The following is a 20,950-nucleotide window of genomic DNA, read 5'->3' as shown; positions in this document are numbered from 1 at the left end:
CATGGTAAGGAATATCTGTATGCCTGTACATTAAAACAGTGTTCAAACAGACCGATTGGTGTTGAGCTACTGCTACTGAGGCCTCTACCCTGTCTCTCTTCCTCCAGGCCATTGGTCAGGTCTCGGGAAGCCATGGCTCGCCTTCCCAACCTGTTCAGCAAGAGTAGCACCCAGCTGGGGGAGCAGAACTGCACAGGCGAGGGCGAAGACAACACCAAGCTCCTCGGGTAAACACACACACACACACACACACACACACATAATTCCGTGTGGTACTCAGAGTTATCTTGTGTTCATGCCTTACAAATCCATTCATTAGTTTACCTTTGGTCCACAGTTCAGATATTAGTGTGTAACTGATGGCTTCTTTCCCACAGGTTGCCTAATATAGGCAACACCTGCTTCATGAACTCTGCTCTGCAGTGCCTGCTGGGGCTGCCAGCATTTTGCAGAGACATCCTGAGGCAGCAGAACATCTGGAGTTCCTCCCCCTCCTCTAAACTGCTATGGTATACAGCCTCGCTCTCACCCTCCTGTCCCACCTGTACACACACTGACCCACCCACCTAGACGCTTATAGTTACATTACACAAGTTCCGCCTCAATGTATGTGTCAGTGGAGGCTGCTGAGGGGAGGACGGCTCGTAATGATGTCTGAAATGGAGCAAATGTAATGGCATCAAACACATGGAAACCATATGTTTGATGTATTTGATAGCATTCCACTGATTCCGCTCCAGCCATTACCACGAACCCTTCCTCCCCAATTAAGTTGCCATCAACCTCCTGTGGTATGTATGTATGTATCCATCTATCTATCTATCTATCTATCTATCTATCTATCTATCTATCTATCTATCTATCTCTCTCTCTCTCTCTCTCTCTCTCTCTCTCTCTCTCTCTCTCTCTATCTATCTATCTATCTATCTATCTATCTATCTATCTATCTATCTATCTATCTATCTATCTATCTATCTATCTCTCTCTCTCTCTATCTATCTCGCTCTCTCTCTCTCTATCTATTTATCTATGTATGAATGTAGGTATGGATGGATGGATGGATATATATTGTCCTTCGTACACTCAGTGTCTCATATGATTTTTAAGATAAAACCACACCCAACTCAGCTTCTGATTAATACCAGAGATGATTTCCTGTCACAGTCAGGAATCAGTTGAATCATATTTGATCAGAAGCTAAAGTAGAAGCACAGAGCTAATCTGTGGCCAAGGTGAGAGAGTGAAACCTGAATGCATGCTCTTTGTCTCCCTCCACAGCTGCTTTGCCGAGTTACATCAGGCCAGGCTTTCTGGAGGCACTATTAATGCTAAGAACAAGGAAAATAAGAAAATCCTACAAACAGTCAAGCGCTGTCTTTCCGTTGTCAATGAGGACTATGAGGAAGACTATGAACAGGTAAGATATTATTTGCTAAAAGACTCACTTAACAATAAACCTGGGACACGGGACAGTGTTTTTCCCCAGCTCTGTTTCAGTTGTAGTTGTTGATGTATTTTCTGCTTCTTTCCCATTCTTCTCTTAGGATGCCCATGAATGTGTGTTGCTCCTCCTCTTTCAGCTGAAGGAGGAGGGTATGGCATTAAAGGGCTCACCAGAGCCATACACCTGCCCCGTGAAGCAGTTAGAATTCAAGCTGAAGACTTCCCGTACCTGCACCAGGTAACAGCTGTCATTTGTATATGGTGTACCTTGATGTCATCATCACATTTGTGAGGAGGTTTAATGTCAGCATAACATGCAGGATACAGAGGTAAAGCATTAAGATAGTGTGTAGAGGGATCAAAAGGTTTGTGTTGGATAGCTGATGCATTTCTCTCCGTACTTCTGAAGCTGTGGAGTTATAGTGTATGGTCAGGAGGATTACAATCACTTGTCCCTGAGCCTGAGCCATTACCTGCCACACAGCCTGGACCTCTACTTTAAGGTCAGCACTTAGCTTAAACCAAGAGTTAGTATGTCAAGGAACACTATCATTAATGTCATAATGTTCATAATTGTATTGCTATCCTTTGTCACCTAGCCATCTGCGTTAGAGTGTGCATGCAGGGTGTGCTCAGGCAGCATGGCATCTGTGACTATGCACTTCCTCACGCTGCCCCGGTGAGTCCCCCCATCATCATCTCAGATTACAATTGACAGTCCTGATCTAACTCACCAAACTGGGTTATTGAATTGAGTACAACACTGATTCCTTTGTCTGTGTGAATGCCTACCTGGTCGTCTGTGTATGTGAATGTCTCTCTCTCTGTCTGTCTGTCTGTCTGTCTGTCTGTCTGTCTGTCTGTCTGTCTGTCTGTCTGTCTGTCTTTGTGAATGCCTGCCTGCCTGCCTGTCTGTCTCTGAGCAGGGTCCTAATGCTTCATATCAAGCGATTTACTGCAGGCGACTGGGAGCCAAAGAAGGTGGATGATCCCATGTCCATCCCTGCAGAAATAACCCTCCCAGCCGTATGTGGGAAGACAGCCCATGTCCAGTATGGAGCCAGGTTGGTTTACACTCTGTTTGGGGACATTGCACATTGAGTAGCCAACACACACCATGATTTTCACACACTAGATATTTATTTTCAATGCCATCAATTTACACAGGGCAAGCTCCCTGGGGAAAAACAACAAGGACAACAAACCTGCAAACTCCCCGAAAGGCACCCTTGATAGACCAGGTAGGACATTATGTTACTGACATCATGCATAATACCCTCTCATGAAACAGGACTGTTGAGGAAAGCATGTCGGAAGCTGAAGTTAAAAGTATATTTGTTGATAGGTTTCCACTTCACTTTCTGGTTTGTATTTACACTATATTTGATATACCCCCACCAGCTTCAAATTCCTCTGACCAGCTAGAGAAACCAGCTGACAGTGAGGAAAAGCAGCAGGCAGCCGCTGTGGTGAGGAGAGAGAGAGAGAGAGAGAGAGAGAGAGAGAGAGAGAGAGAGAGAGAGAGAGAGAGAGAGAGAGAGAGAAATAGAACAGATAACAGATAATTAGATCCAGTTGAGATAGTTGAGATAGTGGGCGGATCAAAATAAGGCAGTTATAGAAGGCACCCCTATCCTGTAGACAAAATAACAATCCTATTCTTAAATGTGTTTCCTTACAGAGACACCAGCCAGACAATATCTACAAATTGTCAAGTGTGATCTCACATCTGGGAGACAACATGTATACAGGTATGCAGGCATGCAGGTATGCAGGCACTAAGGTATGCAGGCACGCACACACAATTATGAAAGTTTAATGTACACTCTATTTTGTTTCCCTTGTTCCCTAGGCCACTACATCAGTGATGTTTTGGACAGCCGTGGCAGTGGGTGGCTCTGCCTGGATGACGCACATGTCTTGAGGACAGATGAGGCCACTGTGCTGAAGTCGATTGCACAGACTGCCTACATCCTGTTCTATGTCTGCAGGTAAGGCTCTAGAACACAAATTTGAGAAGAATGTCACAAATGGAGTCAATGACGACAATCAGTCATCAAGAATTTTTTTTTTTTTTACCAAAGCTAGAAAGATGATTCATTGACCACACATTAAGAGTTATCCCTTTAACCTGTAATCCCTGTAATCCCTATTTTTCAGACATTGTATGTACATGTAAGATCTCCCTGTCATTTCTCATTGAAGTGGAGCAGGTGAAGGAGACCAGGCCCCTCACTACCAGGAGAAGGACCAGGAGAACCCATCATTAAACTCAGGGAGAGGCACAGCGCTCAGGGACCACCTGGAGTAGCACCTACCACACACCAAGAAACATCAGATGAATCAAATTAGGCTGCCCTACACCACCCTCAACTGCCTTAGACCACCATAAAGCTGCCCTAGACCACCATGAGGCTGCCCATCACCACCATCAAGCTGCCCTAGACCACCATCAGACTGCCCTACACCACCATCAAGCTGCCCTAGACCCCCATCAAGCTGCCCTACACCACCATCAAGCTGCCCTAGACCACCATCAAGCTGCCCTACACCACCATCAAGCTGCCCTACACCACCATCAAGCTGCCCTAGACCACCATCAACTGCCTTAGACCACCATCAAGCTGCCCTAGACCACCATCAATTCTCCCTACACCACCATCAAGCTGCCCTACACCACCATCAAGCTGCCCTACACCACCTTCAAGCTGCCCTAGACCACCATCAGACTATGTTTCACCACCATCAAGCTGCCCTAGACCACCATCAGACTATCCTAGACCATCACGCTGCCCTAAACCACCTAGACACCATGCTGCCCTAGACCACCAGAACACCAGGCTGCCCTAGACCACCTGGACATCAGGCTGCCCTAGACCACCAGGCTGCCCTAGACCACCAGAAGAAACAGCCTACACCACAAAGCATGTACCCACTCTAGGCCATCTACTGTATGTTTACAATTATATAAATATAAAACATCTCACCGACCGAGTGCAATTAATGTTCTTTTACTGTACATGGTAGTGAATAAATGTACCTACAGTGCATTCAGAAAGTATTCAGATCCCTTGACTTTTTCCACATTTAGTTAAGTTACAGCCTTGTTCTTTTTTTTTTTTTTTTTTTTTTTCAATTTAAAGTTTTATTAAGTTTTCTTGTTTTTCATTCAACCAACAAAACACATTCCACAATTCACAGATGTGACAGGCTTTAAAAAAATAAAAAAATTAAAAATTAAAAAATAATAATACAAAATACATGCATATAGGTTCCGCTTTCAGAGGTACATCTTTTACAGTTAGGAGACATATCTGTTTTCATTCTATGGAGTCTCAAAGGAGTATAATAAAATTTGTACAAAAATGTGTAATTAGATTCTTTCATTTTTACACTGGTAGAGGAGCAGTATACCCTGTCGCAAACCTCCGCCCATAACTCATCACTGATCGTCAGACCAAGGTCCTTTTCCCAGATTATTTTCAAAGGAGTAAAGGAGGAGCTTCCTTTCTCAGAAAGGAGTCTATAGATGTAAGATATTTTGCCTTTAATGGATTGTGCAGTGACAAGAAGGGTTTCAACTTCATTCAACTGAGTTCTAAACCTCCTCTTGGAGGTAAATGAGGAAATTACATGTCTAATTTGAAGATATTTTAAAAAAAAAATGGGATCTTGGCACATCGAATTCACTGCAGAGCTCTTGAAAGGATTTCAGTGTAGAGGTTTTCTGATGAAATAGGTCTGAAAAGGTCCTGATTCCTAGAGTATGCCAAAGATTAATGTTGGCATCCCTCAGGGCTTTTGGCAAGTCTGGGTTGCCTACTATAGGCGAGTGAGAACATATTTGGGAGGAAATGCCCAGGTATTTCTTACAGTCCCTCCACGCTAGTAGGGTGCTGTAAATCGCAAAGGTTTTGGCTATGTTGCCCACTTCACTAAAGTTATTAATGAATATAATTGAGCTTAAGGGCAATGAACCACAGGATTGGGCTTCTATCTGAATCCACGTTGACTCTTGTCTGTTTGTGATCCATGTTAGCATGTTGCGGATTTGGGCAGACCAGTAGTACAGTTGAAAGGAGGGAAGGGCAAGACCACCTTTAGATTCAGGTTTTGATAAAGTGGAAAACTTGATCCTAGGTTTTTTATTGCCGCATATACATTTGGTGATGCTTTGGTTAGTTGTTTTGAAGAAGGAAACTGGGAGATAGCATGGAAGCATCTGAAATAAGTAGTTTAGTCTAGGGAGGACGTTCATACGGATTACATTAATTCTTCCTACTAAGCTAATTGGGAGGGAGATCCAGGTTTGGAGATCGTTCTTGATTCGATCCAGGAGTGGAAGATAATTTTCCTTAAAAAGGCTATTCAGATCTGGTGTTATGAAGATCCCGAGGTATTGAAACCTGTGTGTTTTCCATTGGAAAGGACAAAGTGTCTTCATAGAGCTGGTGAGTGTAATATTGAGAGGGCAGACAGTGGATTTGTTGAAATTGATCTTATAACCTGAAAACTTCCCATACTGAGCAATTGTGTCTAAAATGAGAGGGAGGGATTTCTCAGGGTTGGATATGTAGAGCAAGACATCATCCGCGTAAAGCGAAATCTTGTGCTGCAGGCCACCTGCAGAAACACCCATAATACTTGGATTGCTCCTTATCAGCTCTGCCAGAGGCTCCGCCCCCAACAAGTAGAGCAGCGGGGACAGCGAGCACCCTTGTCTTGTGCCCCGTTCCAGAGGGAATCTGTCAGAGTTCAGTCCATTAGTAGTCACCATGGCATTTGGATGAGAGTATAGTGATTTGATCCATTTAATAAAATTTGGGCCCATATTGAACTTTTCTAAGACTGAAAACAGAAAGCTCCAATCCATCCTGTCAAACGCCTTCTCAGCATCCAGTGAAGCCAGCAGGACAGGGGTCTTTTGTGCGTTTACTTGATCAATAATATCAAAAAGACGGCGAATGTTATCAGAAGAGTATCTGTCTCTAATAAATCCAGTTTGGTCCGCTTTTATTATTTTGGGAAGAAGAGTGTTTAGTCTTTTGGCGAGCAATTTGGTAATTATTTTATAGTCGAAATCCAACAAGCTTATGGGCCGGAAGGACGAGCAGGATAGGGGGTCCTTGTCCTTTTTTAGCAACACTGTAATGCGAGCTGTGTGCATTGAGTCTGGGAGAACTCAGTTTTTGCAAAAATCCTCCAGCATTGGCATGAAGATAGGGCTGAGCTGGGGCCAAAAAGCTTTGTAGAACTCTCTGGGGAATCCATCTGGGCCTGGGGACTTATTAGGTGGCATGGAGGTAATTGCCTCCAGGATCTCCTCAGGAGTGAAGGGGGAGTTGAGATCTTCCTGGTCGGTCTCGGATAGTTTAGGTAGCGAGATTCCCTCTAGGAAGGAGTGGAGTTCTGCCTCCGTGTGTTTTCTCTCAGAGGTATATAGTTTGCAGTAAAAATCATGAAAAGTTAAATTGATATTTTTTGGGGTCATATGTGACCTCGTCCTCTGCTGTTCGGATAGCCATGATTGTACGCTCTGACTGCTCCTTTTTTAATTGGTAAGCAAGCAATCTACTGGGCCTATTGCTATACTCATGGTATTTCTGTTTAGTAAAGAAAACTTTTTTTTTTATCTCCCGAGTGTAGTCCAAATTCAGTTTGGCTTTGGCTGCTTTAAGATGACTCCAGGAGGTGCTGTCTAGGGATTGTTTATGTATTTTTTCACAGCATTCCAGCTCCCTCTCAAGATCTAGCCTGTGTGCTTCCATTGCTTTTTTCTTAGAGGAAGCATATGCAATTAGATGACCTCTTAGTGTGGCTTTAGCAGCGTCCCACATTGTGGCCGGAGAAACAGGAGAATCTTTATTGTCTTGTGTGTAGTTGTCTATCCATGTAGTTACCAATGTATGGAACTCGTCATTTGATAGCATGGAGGTGTTGAATTTCCAGCTCTTTGACCTCGGGATGTTTTTGCAGAGGTCAAAGCGGAGGTGGACAAAGGCGTGATCTGAAAGTGCTATGGGTCCGATTGTACATGTGGCTGAATTTATGAAACTCTTTGGGATAAAAATGTAATCTATACGGGAGTAGGTGTTATGGACATTAGAGTAGTATGTATAGTCCATAGATGAGCTATTATTCTCTCTCCAGATATCTATCAGTCCCATCTCTTTAGTAAGAGAGTTCAACATCTTTGCAGATTCAGGATTTGTGGTGGGGACTTGAGATGATTTGTCTAGGGTTGGGTTAAGGGTACATTTAAAATCTCCGGCCACCACGCCAAAGGAGACACAATGCTCATTGAACAGGGTTATGATTTTTGACATGAAGGCAGGAGTATCTGTGTTAGGGGCGTATATGTTTAATATAGTAATTGGTTGACCATATAGTGACCCAGTTATCAAAATAAATCTCCCCTCCGGATCAGATATGTTTTTGTCAATTATGAATGGAACATTTTTATGGATAAGTATGGCTGTGCCTCTACTGTTTGATTTGAAAGATGAGAAATACACCTGTCCCACCCAAGCTCTGCAGAGTTTGGCATGTTCAGCATCACAGAGGTGTGTCTCTTGTAATAGCGCAATGTATGCTTTTTCCTTTTTTAGAGCACATAGTATCTTTTTTCGTTTTATTGCATGCCCTAGACCATGGCAGTTCCATGTCAATAGATTTAAGGTACTAGTCATCGTCATCGAGCAGTAATTCAACTTTAGTGCAAGTCATCGCTGGGTAAAAGTGGATAGTAATTACAGCTGCGTTCACATAAAAGGAAAATAAATGGTGTACATAAAATAATAATCTCTGAACACCCCAGCCGAGTTCCCAAACAACTCGACACATCGTGTTGGATCTATTACCCCCCCCCCCCCCCCCCCCCCCTCTCAGTCTCAATTCTGTGTTCCGAATAAAACAAAAACCGGGAACAGTTAGCAACGCACAACGTCTCCCTCTCCCCACCAAAGAAATGCCTCATCCTCTCCACCCCGCATTGAGTAAATAACACAGTTGCCCTCGTCCAGACCACAGTAAAAGAGGGGAGAAAAATAAAATCAATAGCCCAGCCTACATATACCTCCCCCAAGGGACATAGGGAACCCCAAGTAATAATAGCAACAACAAAAAAAAACAGGGAAATAAAAGTAGGCTGAAACATTAGTAGGCCTAGGTTAGGCTATATAGCCCATCCCTCTCAGTTAAAGGACAATACATATAAATTGGACGGCTATAATGACATTTAGGGGGTGGATCTCTGGATATCGGCTATATGTCGTCTTACCTCCTTTAGTAATGGCATTAATCGCATTTAGTCATTGGTCTGTTTCTCATTGGCCAGGATTGTCTTTCAAAAAACGTTTTGCCTCTTCGGGAGTTTTGAAGTGTCGCAAGGCTCCTTGGTGAAGAATCCTGAGCTCGTTTGGGTATTTGAATCCCCTGAAGATGCCTTGGTCAATGGAGTATTTCTTCACTTCGTCAAATTCTCGGCGCTTTCGGCGTATTCCAGCTGACAGGTCCTGGTGTAAAGCGAGTTTGGTGTTTCCCACTGTGATGGTGTTGTTTTTCGCCGCCTGTAGGACTCGTTCCTTGTCGGTGAATCTCAGGAAACGTATGGTGATTGGGCGCGGTGGTTGTCTGGCTGCTGGTGGGGGCCTCAGTGCTCGGTGAGCTCTCTCGAGTTCTATGGGCCTGTCGGTGGGCAGGTGGAGTCACTCGGGAGGTTTGTCTTGCAGGTAGCGGATCAGTGGCATGTTTCCCTCTTCTTTTTCGCCCAGATTGAATAGAACACAATTATTCCTTCGCCCCCTGTTTTCAAGGTCCTCTGTTTTCTCTTCCAGATGCTCGATTTTCTTTTTAGCATATGCTATTGTTTCCATGGCACCTGTCAATAAGTTTTCCATGGATAGGATTCGCCCCTCTGCCTCGTCCAGGCACCCCGCGTTTATGGTTATCTTGTTGTTGATGTCAGGCAAAGCGTTTTCAAGGATTGTCACCTTGCCCCCTATCGCACTGAGCTGAGAGTTAATGGCATCTAATTTGGTGTTTAGTTCTGTACGTTGGGATCTCAACTCAGAAAGGATGTCTTCGACAGAGTGCGAGGTTGGCATTCGTTGTGCCTTGTGGGGGCGCGGGTTCTCTTGCTCCTGGCTAATGGCGCTAGTTTTTTCTGAAGTTAGCTTCTTCTTGGAGGCTTTTTCCGTCGCTAATACTCGAGTCCGGGTAAAAATGTCACCTGTAGTGTCGCCTTTTGTAGCCGCCATGACTTTTTCTTACTAAAGCTAAATGAGTGTGAACTTGGAGTGGAGGTAAGATTAGGAATTGGAAACTACTTGTGGAGAGCTCTTAGTTCATGCGGCCATCTCGTTCAAGGGTCACGTGATCCCCCCCAGCCTTATTCTAAAATGGATTAATTTATTTTTTCTTCTTCTCATCAATCTACCCCAGAATGACAGCAAAAACAGGTTTATCAAGAAAACATAAAGCTAAACTATCACATTTACATAAGAATTCAGACCCTTTACTCAGTACTTTGTTGAAGCATCTTTGGCAGCGATTACAGCCTCAAGTTTTCTTGGGTATGACGCTATAAGCTTAGCACATCTGTATTTGGGGAGTTTCTCTCATTCTTCTCTGCAGATCCTCTCAAGCTCTGTCGGGTTGGATGGGGAGCATCGCTGCACAGCTATTTTCAGGTCTCCAGAGATGTTCAATCAGGTTCAAGTCCGGGCTCTGGCTGGGCCACTCAAGGACATTCAGAGACTTGTCCCCAAGCCACCCCTGCGTTGTCTTGGCTGTGTGCTAAGGGTCGTTGTCCTGTTGGAAGGTGAACCTTCGCCCCAGTCTGAGATCCTGAACGCTCTGGAGCTGGTTTTCATCAAGCATCTCTCTGTACTTTGTGCCGTTCATCTTTCCCTCGATTCTGACTAGTCTACCAGTCCCTGCTGCTGAAAAACATCCCCACAGCATGATGCTGCCATCACCATGCTTCACCGTAGAAATGGTGCCAGGTTTCCTCCAGACATGGCGAATGGCATTCAGGCCAAAGAGTTCAATCATCAGGTTCCTGATAGCTCAGTTTGGCCAGGCGGCCAGCTCTAGGAGTCTTTGGGGTTCCAAACTTCTTCCATTTAGGAATGATGGAGGACAATTCCCTCGACCTCATGGTTTGGTTTTTGTTCTGACATGCACTGTGAACTGGGACCATATATAGACCTTTCTTATACAGGCCTTTCTAATCGACCTGGCCGGGGTATCCTGGAAGGATATTGATCTCATCCCATCAGTAGAGGATGCCTGGTTATTTTTTTTAAATGCCTTCCTACCCATCTTAAATAAGCATGCCCCATTCAAGAAATTTAGAACCAGGAACAGATATAGCCCTTGGTTCTCCCAAGACCTGACTGCCCTTAACTAACACAAAAACATCCTATGGCATTCTGCATTAGCATCGAACAGCCCCCGTGATATGCAGCTGTTCAGGGAAGCTAGAAACCAGTATACACAGGCAGTTAGAAAAGCCAAGGCTAGCTTTTTCAAGCAGAAATTTGCTTCCTGCAACACTAACTCAAAAAGTTCTGGGACACTGTAAAGTCCATGGAGAATAAGAACACCTCCTCCCACCTGCCCACTGCACTGAAGATAGGAAATACTGTCACCACTGATAAATCCACTATAATTGAGAATTTCAATAAGCATTTTTCTACGGCTGGCCATGCTTTCCACCTGGTTACTTTCCACCTGGCTCAACAGCACTGCACCCCCCACAGCAACTCGCCCAAGCCTTCCCCATTTCTCCTTCTCCCAAATCCAGTCAGCTGATGTTCTAAAAGAGCTGCAAAATCTGGACCCCTACACATCAGCCGGGCTAGACAATCTGGACCCCTTCTTTCTAAAATTATCTGCCGAAATTGTTGCCACCCCTATTACTAGCCTGTTCAACCTCTCTTTCGTGTCGTCTGAGATTCCCAAAGATTGGAAAGCATCTGCGGTCATCCCCCTCTTCAAAGGGGGGGACACTCTTGACCCAAACTGCTACAGACCTATATCTATCCTACCCTGCCTTTCTAAGGTCTTCGAAAGCCATGTCAACAAACAGATTACCGACCATTTCGAATCTCACCATACCTTCTCTGCTATGCAATCTGGTTTCAGAGCTGGTCATGGGTGCACCTCAGCCACGCTCAAGGTCCTAAACGATATCTTAACCTCCATCGATAAGAAACATTACTGTGCAGCCGTATTCATTGATCTGGCCAAGGCTTTCGACTCTGTCAATCACCACACCCTCATCGGCAGACTCGACAGCCTTGGTTTCTCAAATGATTGTCTTGCATGGTTCACCAACTACTTCTCTGATAAAGTTCAATGTGTCAAATCGGAGGGTCTGCTGTCCGGACCTCTGGCAGTCTCTATGGGGGTGCCACAGGGTTAAATTCTTGGACCGACTCTCTTCTCTGTATACATCAATGATGTCGCTCTTGCTGCTGGTGAGTCTCTGATCCACCTCTACGCAGACGACACCATTCTGTATACTTCTGGCCCTTCTTTGGACACTGTGTTAACAACCCTCCAGGCAGACTTCAATACCATACAACTCTCCTTCCGTGGCCTCCAATTGCTCTTAAATACAAGTAAAACTAAATGCATGCTCTTCAACCGATCGCTGCCTGCACCTGCCCGCCTGTCCAACATCACTACTCTGGACGGTTCTGACTTAGAATACGTGGACAACTACAAATACCTAGGTGTCTGGTTGGACTGTAAACTCTCCTTCCAGACCCACATCAAACATCTCCAATCCAAAGTTAAATCTAGAATTGGCTTCCTATTTCGCAACAAAGCATTCTTCACTCATGCTGCCAAACATACCCTTGTAAAACTGACCATCCTACCATCCTCGACTTCGGCGATGTCATTTACAAAATAGTCTCCAATACCCTACTCAACAAATTGGATGCAGTATTTCACAGTGCAATCCGTTTTGTCACCAAAGCCCCATATACTACCCACCATTGCGACCTGTACCCTCTCGTTGGCTGGCCCTCGCTTCATACTCGTCGCCAAACCCACTGGCTCCATGTCATCTACAAGACCCTGCTAGGTAAAGTCCCCCCTTATCTCAGCTCGCTGGTCACCATAGCATCACCCACCTGTAGCAAGCGCTCCAGCAGGTATATCTCTAGGGTCACCCCCAAAACCAATTCTTTCTTTGGCCGCCTCTCCTTCCAGTTCTCTGCTGCCAATGATTGGAACGAACTACAAAAATCTCTGAAACTGGAAACACTTATCTCCCTCACTAGCTTTAAGCACCAACTGTCAGAGCAGCTCACAGATTACTGCACCTGTACATAGCCCACCTATAATTTAGCCCAAACAACTACCTCTTTCCCTACTGTATTTATGTTATTTATTTTGCTCCTTTGCACCCCATTATTTTTATTTCTACTTTTCACATTCTTCCACTTCCACCCTCAGGGTTTTAATGTAACCACAAATACAATGAAGTAATGGAACAATGAATGGCAATGTAACATAGACCATACATCACATATCAGTTTGGAGACAGTCTTGACCCACAACTACTGTGGGATTGACTAAGAGGACATCAATGTGTTGTACAAGAAATATAGAAGAAACATTTTTTTTTTCTATAATGGATATGTTTATTGGTCTTTTACAACAACAACAAAAAAAGTCTAGAAATACAAGAAATAAAAGGAGATAATGAATACCTGGTCGTCAACAGCCAGTCTACTAATAATAACAACCTTCAGGATGTTAAAGCTTTGAACCCAATGAAATTCTACTTTCTGCCTGGCAGACAGAAGGCTCCATAAATCATTCTGTTATAACACTGGTTCACACCAACACGATGGGAGAGGTGATTATGGTATAATATGACACTAAAGCTATGAAACTGGTTCAAACACTATACACTTTTTTCCCCTTCATGTCTTTATTGAGAAGTGTCTTTCAAAAGAAACAGATAAACCTTTTTTCCCCCAATTTGTTCTGGCTTAAAATAATAATAAAGGCCTCAAATATGTAATTAGTCATTTACAAAATGGTCATTTATGTTTAACATTTAATAATCAAGGCATCAACAAGTGTGCATATTCAAATTGATTGATTGCTCTACCCTGAACCACTGAATTAAAACCAACGCTCTAACACTCAATAAAACTTCAATAAAAGATGAATTACCCTTCTGTAAATCATGCTAATTTTATTCAGCCATTTGAAATGCATTGAAATTAAGGTGACACGAGATGTCAAAGAGACCTTTTTGAGTTAAGTATTTTGTACATGGTACAGAAAACATAACTGAATAGCCAGAATTATACATAGCAATATTATAGTATGTCAAGCACACATTTGGGCTGTCTTTCTAAAAAAAAGGGCCTTTGCTCCAAGTCTGACAAACCTAATTCCACACATTATCGTACACCACTTAAAGTAGATTGATATGTCAAATATAAAATGGTGGGTTATTGGACAAGGTTATATTGGTAAAGTTAACAGGGTCTTTTGCTGGTCATATATATAGGGGGAATGCTGAGGCAACATGGCATGGTACAATCTAACTCACTACAAACCTGCTACCAAAGAGTTATTCACATAGTTATTTTTATACTAAACTAAGTGGATTGCAGTATCTCTATGACAGTGGTGGTTTTGATGAAAAAAATTTGGTGTGATCGTCATTTAGGCTACCATTTAAAAATAATTCCCTCGCTTATGCTGTGCTTTGTTTTACATATCCTGGTCCAATACTGTACAATCATGAAAGACACATGTTTTTACCGACTTGTGTGCAGTCGTCCACCTGTGTGCCAGTAAACCAGCTGAAATGACAGTGGTTAATTCTAGCTAGAGTGCTGCTTGATTCTAATGGCTGTTCCAGGGAAGTAGCTTTACATAATTATGGTAAACTCCTGCTATTTGTTTTCGAGTGCCTATGCACACTCAGACGCCTATGCAATTTAAATGCACTTTTATCTGCAATTGATATTAAAAACGAATCCAAGGCTTGATGTGCGGTATATTCATATGGAGGAGGTGATGGATTTGCTTGGCCCTGCAGCTTGCCATAGAGGGGTAAGGCAGAGTAGTGGGGTCCACTGCTGGTGTCTGGGGTTAGGAGGACAGGGGTAAGGTTTGTGGGGGCGGAGGCCATGCTGCTTTTGGGCTGTAGGGAGCGCGTCTACTCTGGTTGGGGAGCTGCTGGCGTCTCGTTGGCATTGGCGTCCGTGGTCTTGTTTTCCACCTCATCGTCGGATAGGAGGTCGAGCGATGTCCCCTCCACCTGCAGCTGACGCCTGCCCGAGCGGCTGGAGGAGAAACTGATGGGGCCTCCACGCCTGCAGGGGACAGAGGGGGCCAGGAGAGGTATTAGTAACGAGGACCATCAATTTGGCCAATATACACAACTGTTTGTGTGTGTGTGGGGGGGGGGCTCCCGGAACCCTCCAGCTCGCCCAGCTTGGCTCGCAAGTCCTTGTTCTGCCTCTCCAGCTGCTGGCGCGCATTCTCACTCTTCTGGGCCATGCTGCGCTCTGCCACAAGCTCCAGGGTCAGGGTGTCCACCTGGGGGAGGAGAGGGGGAAGAGAGAGGTGGAGAGAGGAAAACAGGGAATGAAGGAGAGAGGGGAAAGTGAGAGAGAGATAAGGGTACTTTTTATGGTAGGGCTGAATAATGGATTGTTCCCTGGTGGTAGTAGGATCTACAATCTACTCTGCGAGAACAAATTATGCTTGCATTTATGTCATGATCTGTTGACAGTTGTGACTGGTGTGGTAGTGACCAACTGGGTTTACAGAACAGCAAATATACAACAAATGTACTAACGTTAGTATTTTTGTTTAGTTTACAGTCACTAGGCAGAGTGGCACCTTTTCAATGAGGTACGGTCAGAGATTAATAGATCCATCTGTGTTAAGGTGCTCCTAACAGTATACGCTGATGAAGACAGCTTGTCGGTCAGAAAGGTTGGATATTAGACTGAAAATAACCACCCACAAAACACAAAGGAAAACAGGCTACCTAAATATGGTTCTCAATCAGGGACAACAATTGACAGCTGCCTCTGATTGAGAACAATATCAGGCCAAATACAGAAATAGAAAATCATAGAAAAACTAACATAGACAACCCACCCAACTCACGCCCTGACCATACTAAAACAAAAGACAAAACAAAGGAACTAAGGTCAGAACGTGACAATAATAAAATGTTACTCTAAAGTATCTTAAGAAGATAGAAGTTAATAAATATGTTTTATGTTTACTGTATATTGTATAGGCTGTAAATGTGTCTTTACGTTTGTCTATTAATGGCAGCACCAATTCATCGAGTCAAATTCTGTGAATGTGTGAATGTAGGCCATTTGGCCAATAAAAGTTGTTTTGATTCTGCTAGACAGTAATGTTACTTCGAATGTCCTAGCCTCTTCCCATATCCCATACAATCACGCGTCAGTGGCCCAGGGAGCGTGGGAGAAAGATAACCCAATGTTTTCTCAATAGAAAACAGGTGTATTGGCAAGAACCTAGTTATTTTGTATATTTTATGAAATAGGAATAACTCTGAATACATGCTAAATTCATTTAGTAAATTATTTTTCAACATTTTGGTGTGTGTGATTTGTTGGCTATTTACGCTGGTAACGCGTAGACAGGCGCATCATAATTTGGTTTATGACATCACAATGTGAAATAGGCAACATATTTTGATGTTCTGCAAACTAAGGCACAGTCTACAAATACACTGAAATGGGATGTTTGTGTTGCTGTAAAAAGGTATGTGTCAATTCTGGGCTAGAATTTGTCTAACTCTGTTACAATTTAGAGTATATTCTATTCTTTTCAGCTATTACTAGTTGTTTCATTGTCTATTTATGTGTGCCAAATAGCAGGATTTGGGACAGAGGGTATAACTGTATGGTTACAATGGTTTTATTTTTATAAACATGTATTTTTGCTATTTGTTAGCCTATGATACAGAATTCAATATGATTGGGCAACGAGTTCTTTATTTTATGGTCAGATCATGTGGTTTGGGTGTTACATTTGCTGCTAGTTCAAATATAACATATATAATGTTTCTCCAAACAGAAAAAGAAGTGCAGAGTTCGCCTCGGGATTGGGAGCCGCTGTCCATCGCCGTTCCCAATCCCACCCAAACTGACGTCATTGGATGCCAGCATGGTAACTGCGTCAGTTTGGAAAAACCGGGAGAAGAAGAACGTAAAGGATCACCACCAACTTGATTCTTCCTTTGTCTCTTCTTTCCATTTGAAACCGTCTACAACATCTCTGACGCCCCTCGACCCCTTGTCTGGCCGAACACCAATCGGCACTCCATCCCCCTCACCCCCTGGATCCCCTGCCAGATCCCCTCCAACTCTCTCCAAGATCTTCGGCCTCTCTTCCCTCTCCTCTCTAAACATGTCATCTCTCTCTTCTTCTTCTTCTTCTTCAGTGGAAGGATCACAGACCTCCTCCCCTTTTAGTGCTTCTTCTGTTTCCCTGGCAGTCTCAACTCAGTTATCCTCCTCTGGAACTCCCCCCAGTCCTGCCTGCCCTTCCTCCACAACCCACGTCTCCTCCCCTGCCCCCCAGTCCTCCTCTCCAAACCCCCTGGACCAGCATGGAGAGACCAACAAAGACAGTGAGACTGCCAGGTACTGCAGCCTGATATCACATTTCATGCCAACCAACACCATTACATTGAAATGAAAAAGCCAATATAATATAGCTAACCTAATGCATATGTCTGTGTGTCTTTACAGAGATCTTATGAGCTCTGAGGTCAAAGAGGTGGGAGCAGTTGTTCCACAGACAAAGAGAATGGTACCCCTATTTGCTGGCATCGCAGGTCTGTAAACGGGTGCCATTTTTTGGTGCTATTTGTCTCAATTCATCTTTGACAAAGCTTCTCTCTTACCGCTCTCCGTCTCTCGGTCTCTCTCTGCAGAGGCCTCCATTGACCTGAAGGCTTCCTCTGTCTCCTTGGAGAGGTAAGTACTGTATACAATAGCCACCTTCATCTCACTCAACTCTACATAAGAGTGGTCACTCACACCATGACATGGTAAGGAATATCTGTATGCCTGTACATTAAAACAGTGTTCAAACAGACCGATTGGTGTTGAGCTACTGCTACTGAGGCCTCTACCCTGTCTCTCTTCCTCCAGGCCATTGGTCAGGTCTCGGGAAGCCATGGCTCGCCTTCCCAACCTGTTCAGCAAGAGTAGCACCCAGCTGGGGGAGCAGAGCTGCACAGGCGAGGGCGAAGACAACACCAAGCTCCTCGGGTAAACACACACACATCTACACACACACACATACACCTACTCTTATCTCTGAGCTCTGCTTTTTGTTTTCTAAATACAAATCCATTACAAATCCATTCATTAGTTTACCTTTGGTCCACAGTTCAGATATTAGTGTGTAACTGATGGCTTCTTTCCCACAGGTTGCCTAATATTGGCAACACCTGCTTCATGAACTCTGCTCTGCAGTGCCTGCTGGGGCTGCCAGCATTTTGCAGAGACATCCTGAGACAGCAGAATATCTGGAGTTCCTCCCCCTCCTCTAAACTGCTATGGTATACAGCCTCGCTCTCACTCTCCTGTCCCACCTGTACACACACTGACCCACCCACCTAGACGCTTATAGTTACAGTACACAAGTTCCGCCTCAATGTATGTGTCAGTGGAAGCTGCTGAGGGGAGGACGGCTCGTAATGATGTCTGAAATGGAGCAAATGGAATGGCATCAAACACATGGAAACCATATGTTTGATGTATTTGATAGCATGTAATTATGTATGTATGTATGTATGTATGTATGTATGTATGTATGTATGTATGTATGTATGTATGTATGTATGTATGTATGTTTGTATGTATGTATGTATGTATGTATTTTTGTATGTATGTATGTTTGTATGTATGTATGTTTGTATGTATCCATCTATCTATCTATCTATCTCTCTGTATGTATGTATGTATGTATGTATCTATCTATCTATCTATCTATCTATCTATCTATCTATCTATCTATGTATGGATGGATATATATTGTCCTTCGTACACTCTTAGTGTCTCATATGATTTTTAAGATAAAACCACACCCAACTCAGCTTCTGATTAACACCAGAGATGATTTCCTGTCACAGTCAGGAATCAGTTGAATCATATTTGATCAGAGGCTAAAGTAGAAGCACAGAGCTAATCTGTGGCCAAGGTGAGAGAGTGAAACCTGAATGCATGCTCTTTGTCTCCCTCCACAGCTGCTTTGCCGAGTTACATCAGGCCAGGCTTTCTGGAGGCACTGTTAATGCTAAGAACAAGGAAAATAAGAAAATCCTACAAACAGTCAAGCGCTGTCTTTCCGTTGTCAATGAGGACTATGAGGACGACAATGAACAGGTAAGATATTATTTGCTAAAAGACTCACTTAACAATAAACCTGGGACACGTGACAGTGTTTTTCCCCAGCTCTGTTTCAGTTGTAGTTGTTGATGTATTTTCTGCTTCTTTCCCATTCTTCTCTTAGGATGCCCATGAATGTGTGTTGCTCCTCCTCTTTCAGCTGAAGGAGGAGGGTATGGCATTAAAGGGCTCACCAGAGCCATACACCTGCCCCGTGAAGCAGTTAGAATTCAAGCTGAAGACTTCCCGTACCTGCACCAGGTAACAGCTGTCATTTGTATACGGTGTACCTTGATGTCATCATCACATTTGTGAGGAGGTTTAATGTCAGCATAACATGCAGGATACAGAGGTAAAGCATTAAGATAGTGTGTAGAGGATCAAAAGGTTTGTGTTGAATAGCTGATGCATTTCTCTCCGTACTTCTGAAGCTGTGGAGTTATAGTGTATGGTCAGGAGGATTACAATCACTTGTCCCTGAGCCTGAGCCATTACCTGCCACACAGCCTGGACCTCTACTTTAAGGTCAGCACTTAGCTTAAACCAATAGTTAGTATGTCAAGGAACACTATCATTAATGTCATAATGTTCATAATTGTATTGCTATCCTTTGTCACCTAGCCATCTGCGTTAGAGTGTGCATGCAGGGTGTGCTCAGGCAGCATGGCATCTGTGACTATGCACTTCCTCACGCTGCCCCGGTGAGTCCCCCCATCATCATCTCAGATTACAATTGACAGTCCTGATCTAACTCACCAAACTGGGTTATTGAATTGAGTACAAGACTGATTCCTTTGTCTGTGTGAATGCCTACCTGGTCGTCTGTGTATGTAATTGTCTGTCTGTCTGTCTGTCTGTCTGTCTGTCTGTCTGTCTGTCTGTCTGTCTGTCTGTCTGTCTGTCTGTCTGTCTGTGTCTGTCTGTGTCTGTCTGTGTCTGTCTGTCTGTCTGTCTTTGTGAATGCCTGCCTGCCTGTCTGTCTCTGAGCAGGGTCCTAATGCTTCATATCAAGCGATTTACTGCAGGCGACTGGGAGCCAAAGAAGGTGGATGATCCCATGTCCATCCCTGCAGAAATAACCCTCCCAGCCGTATGTGGGAAGACAGCCCATGTCCAGTATGGAGCCAGGTTGGTTTACACTCTGTTTTGGGACATTGCACATTGAGTAGCCAACACACACCATGATTTTCACACACTAGATATTTATTTTCAATGCCATCAATTTACACAGGGCAAGCTCCCAGGGGAAAAACAACATGGACAACAAACCTGCAAACTCCCCGAAAGGCACCCTTGATAGACCAGGTAGGACATTGTGTTACAGACATCATGCATAATACCCTCTCATGAAACAGGACTGTTGAGGAAAGCAAGTCGGAAGCTGAAGTTAAGAGTATATATGTTGATAGGTTTCCAATTCACTTTCTGGTTTGTATTTACACTATATTTGATATACCCCCACCAGCTTCAAATTCCTCTGACCAGCTAGAGAAACCAGCTGACAGTGAGGAAAAGCAGCAGGCAGCCGCTGTGGTGAGGAGAGAGAGAGAGAGAGAGAGAGAGAGAGAGAGAGAGAGAGAGAGAGAGAGAGAGAGAGAGAGAGAGAGAGAGAGTGAGAGAGAGAGAGAGAGAGAAAGAGAGAAAGAGAGAGAGAGAGAGAGAGAGAGAGAGAGAGAGAGAGAGAGAGAGAGAGAGAGAGAGAGAGAGAAATAGAACAGATAACAGATAATTAGATCCAGTTGAGATAGTTGAGATAGTGGGCGGATCAAGATAAGGCAGTTATAGAAGGCACCCCTATCCTGTAGACAAAATAACAATCCTATTATTAAATGTGTTTCCTTACAGAGACACCAGCCAGACAATATCTACAAATTGTCAAGTGTGATCTCACATCTGGGAGACAACATGTATACAGGTATGCAGGCATGCAGGTATGCAGGCACGAAGGTATGCAGGCACGCACACACAATTATGAAAGCTGAATGTACACTCTATTTTGTTTCCCTTGTTCCCTAGGCCACTACATCAGTGATGTTTTGGACAGCCGTGGCAGTGGGTGGCTCTGCCTGGAT

At 43.9% G+C, this 20,950-nt stretch overlaps 2 protein-coding genes and 1 long non-coding RNA gene across 3 annotated transcripts; 2 read left to right on the top strand and 1 right to left on the bottom strand.

The window, feature by feature from the left end:
* Window positions 1–978: 978 nt before the first annotated feature.
* On the top strand, window positions 979–2,544 carry LOC118938078 (ubiquitin carboxyl-terminal hydrolase 37-like). The gene is made up of 5 exons (XM_036939753.1): window positions 979–1,417; window positions 1,545–1,681; window positions 1,853–1,946; window positions 2,043–2,122; window positions 2,370–2,544. The coding sequence occupies exons 1-5, from the start codon at window positions 1,256–1,258 to the stop codon at window positions 2,542–2,544; spliced, it is 648 nt and encodes a 215-aa protein (XP_036795648.1). The 5' UTR covers window positions 979–1,255.
* A 10,534-nt stretch (window positions 2,545–13,078) lies between these two features.
* On the bottom strand, window positions 13,079–15,491 carry LOC118938298. The gene is made up of 2 exons (XR_005035551.1): window positions 15,290–15,491; window positions 13,079–15,027 (listed from the first exon to the last, which is right to left on the bottom strand). It is a non-coding gene; the product is annotated as an uncharacterized LOC118938298 (long non-coding RNA).
* Window positions 15,492–18,519: 3,028 nt separating this feature from the next.
* On the top strand, window positions 18,520–20,043 carry LOC118938077 (ubiquitin carboxyl-terminal hydrolase 37-like). The gene is made up of 4 exons (XM_036939751.1): window positions 18,520–19,139; window positions 19,310–19,403; window positions 19,500–19,579; window positions 19,869–20,043. The coding sequence occupies exons 1-4, from the start codon at window positions 19,054–19,056 to the stop codon at window positions 20,041–20,043; spliced, it is 435 nt and encodes a 144-aa protein (XP_036795646.1). The 5' UTR covers window positions 18,520–19,053.
* The last annotated feature ends 907 nt before the right edge of the window (window positions 20,044–20,950 follow it).

Source organism: Oncorhynchus mykiss, chromosome 13 (genome assembly GCF_013265735.2).
Source record: "Oncorhynchus mykiss isolate Arlee chromosome 13, USDA_OmykA_1.1, whole genome shotgun sequence".
NCBI classification, from domain to species: Eukaryota; Metazoa; Chordata; class Actinopteri; order Salmoniformes; family Salmonidae; genus Oncorhynchus; species Oncorhynchus mykiss.
The sequence above is the reverse complement of the archived record's forward strand: the minus strand, read 5'-3'. Positions and strand labels throughout refer to the sequence as shown.